Source organism: Neophocaena asiaeorientalis, unplaced genomic scaffold, assembly GCF_003031525.2.
Source record: "Neophocaena asiaeorientalis asiaeorientalis breed wild unplaced genomic scaffold, Neophocaena_asiaeorientalis_V1.1 scaffold119, whole genome shotgun sequence".
Taxonomy (NCBI): domain Eukaryota; kingdom Metazoa; phylum Chordata; class Mammalia; order Artiodactyla; family Phocoenidae; genus Neophocaena; species Neophocaena asiaeorientalis.
In genome coordinates this window covers 1,024,924-1,028,051 of record NW_020175821.1, presented here as the reverse complement: position 1 = coordinate 1,028,051, position 3,128 = coordinate 1,024,924, and the positions used below count along the sequence as shown (strand labels likewise).

Here is a 3,128-nt window from a genome sequence, read left to right as displayed (position 1 = left end):
CGGGTTGTTGCCGGAAGCGAACCCGCGTCCCGGAAGTGGGGCGGTCACGGCAGTGCGGCTCACGCAGCGCCTTAGTCCGCGGACTCCTCGCGTCCTGCTGAGATGGCAAGCGCTGCTGCACCTGCAGCCACAGACTCCACCCTGCCTCCGCCTTTGGAGCAGCTCCGGCACCTAGCAGGGGAGCTGCGGTTCCTCCTTCCTGGAGTGCGGGGTGAGCTGACGTAGTGGGGACGGGCGACGGCCGGGCGGGCTTGGGTGGGAAGGGGCGAGGCCGTGGCGGCGGCGGGGTCCGGGCGGAGGAGGTGGGGTCTGGAGGTGACTCCGCTTACCTGTGCTTTTTCTTTTGCGGCCGCCCGGCCCGCACGCCGTGCCCACTAGTCGGCGAAGCCCGGGAGACCACCAAGGAGTTTGATCGGGAAACCTTTTGGAGGAGACTCCGTGAGTGCCTCTCCTGTTGCAGGCTGCCATCTCTCATCTCTTGCGGCGTCCCTACCCCATTTCTTCCTGCTTTCCCCTGCCCCATCCTGTCTGTGGGGATACCTCGCCTTACCCATCCACGGCACCTCTGAGATTGAGATAGAAAACACTGATTTGGGGTTGTTTTTTTGAGATGTCTCAGCCGGCAAGGGTGGAGAGGGAACGCGTTATCTTCAAAGTTCATGCAGCCGCTGGAGCCTTATCCTTTTGGCACTAACATATTGGCTCCCGCCTCCTCCTCTATCACCTCCCAGGTGAGGCAGCTATGGCAGTGTCAAGGGCAGCCACGACTCTGACCGAAGTCTTTTCTCGACTTCCACTGCCGTCACCACAGGTGGGCTTCACTTTCCTACAGTTCTTGTGATGCCTTGTTATTCCTTAGGAATCCTCTCATTTTCTTTCCACGTTTTACATTCAAAGCTGAGGATTTAATTTCCTCATCTGTCAAGTAAGATGGTGGTTCTCACATTACAGGATTGTTCTGAAGATCAAATTGCCAAATGCAGTAGCTGTCATGGGGTGGGCAGCTCTTCTAAATATTGGTTCATTCTGAAGTTCATCCTGGTTATTTCCCTGCTGATAATTTTTTTTAAAAAGCACTTTCTATTTGCTAGATGTTTTCACATACACGATCCCCATCTGACAGATAAGTAAGCAGGCTCAGACGCTCAGGTTAAGGTGGATAAGTAGTGGAGCTAGGATTTAAATTAGGTTCTATCTAATGTCTAAGCTACACCTTTTTTGTTATATTACATAATACTCTTTTACATTGAATTATTTTTTACATTAGTAATAATGTAGACAGTATAAAATTCAAAAGATATCAAAGTTAAATGTGCTGAAAAGTTTATATCTCCTGTCCCTTGTTCCTTTTGTATTATTCCATATACATGCTATGCATATACACACTTATGTATATATACCTGCTTCTTTTTACACATATGATAGGATACCATAAACACTTTTCTGGACCTTTTTAAAAAAAACTAATAACATAGCTTGCAAATTGATTTTTGGGAGCATATATATAAAGTTGCTCAGTTTTTTGTAATGGCAGCATGGTATTCAACAGAGTGGATATAACCATAATTTATCTAACCAGTACTGTGTGGACATTTAAGTTGTTTCCAGTTTGTAACTATTATATTATAAACAGTGCTGTGGTAGATTGCCTAATACAGTCTTTGTGTATATCTATATATTGGTAAAAATTCCCAGAAGTGGAATTGCTAGAACAAAGAATTTGTGCTTTATTATAAAACTTTATTATAAGATACTTGAAAGTAAATATTGTTGGCTGTGGCCAGGTGTGCTCTATGCTGTTTTTCTAGAGCTAGGTATACTTAATTTGGGAGTAAGTTTGTTTTAAAATGACATATTCATTGCCTTATTTTATTTTCATAGTCAATACTTTCATTCTCTTTCTCAATTATATATCTAGATGTTTTGAAATGAAAAAGTCTTCTCTTGCTGCACCTACAGTAGTAAACTCTCTCCACTTACATACCTCAGAGATCTGAGATGAGGAAACAAGAGAATTGTATGAAAGTACTTTAAAAGTTTGTTGAAGAAAGTCAATCTTTATTTCAAAGGGAGTAGTAATGTTACCTTATTTTTCTTATGTGCTGACTCCTTTCTTCCAAATACACTTAGGACTTGTGGCTAAAATTCACAGCTAGTAAGACACCATGAGGAGCAAGAATAGAACTATATTTCTGTACATGCTCAGGACAGTGGTTTTTTACTCATTGATGAAAAATTAGAATATGGTTTTATTTGAATTATATATATTTGAATCACAATTGCTTTCTTAGGATCTCAGCACATTAGTTCTATTAAAGAATGTTTGGGGTTTTTTTGGTTTTGTTTTATTTTAATTCCAGTTCTTATGGCTTGGTATTTTTATGAAATTATATGTTTGAATGTTGAAACAATGTCAAATTGGCATAAAAGTTTCTAAGTGCTCTCAATCATTGTATTTATCCATCCCAGACTGGTAACAGACCATTTATGGACTGGCACCAATCTGTGGACCACATTTTGCATAATGCTGGCTTAGAATTGAACAGAGAAGTGAGGACAAAGAAGGTAAGAGAAAGCCAGTGACTGCTTCGAAGAAAAATAGTCAACATTGAGCATTGTAGAGTCCATGCTAATTACTTTTAGATATACTGAGATTCTGTTAGAAAGAGACAGAGACACACACAGAGGCAGAGAGACAGACAACTGGTTAATGGCCTAAGATAGAGTTGGCAAACTTTTTCTGTAAAGGGCCAGATAGTATACATTTTAGGCTTTGCAGACCTCAACTTTGCCCCTGTAGTGTGAACACAACTGTAGACAATATGTAAACCAAGAGTGTTGGGACTTCCCCGGTGGTGCAGTGGTTAAGAATCCGCCTGCCAATGCAGGTTCGAGCCCTGGTCTGGGAAGATCCCACATGCCACGGAGCAACTAAGCCCGTGCGCCACAACTACTGAGCCTGCGAACCTAGAGCCTGTGCTCCGCAACAAGAGAAGCCACCGCAATGAGAAGCCCACTCACCACAATGAAGAGTAGCCCCCGCTCGCCGCAACTAGAGAAAACCCGTGTGCAGCAACGAAGACCCAATGTAGCCAAAAAAAAAAAAAAAAAAAAGGGGGGTGGTCCCC

At 43.1% G+C, this 3,128-nt stretch overlaps 1 protein-coding gene across 2 annotated transcripts in view; it reads left to right on the top strand.

Annotated features, from left to right (window-relative positions):
• Positions 1–32: 32 nt before the first annotated feature.
• Positions 33–3,128, top strand: part of CCNDBP1 (cyclin D1 binding protein 1) — a 15,882-nt gene continuing 12,786 nt past the window's right edge. For both annotated transcript variants that reach the window (XM_024732479.1, XM_024732480.1), the window contains exons 1-3: positions 33–211; positions 379–438; positions 732–811. In XM_024732479.1, the coding sequence (XP_024588247.1) occupies positions 103–211; positions 379–438; positions 732–811 (249 nt within the window). In that variant the 5' untranslated portion in view covers positions 33–102. The remainder of the gene's footprint in view (positions 212–378; positions 439–731; positions 812–3,128) is intronic.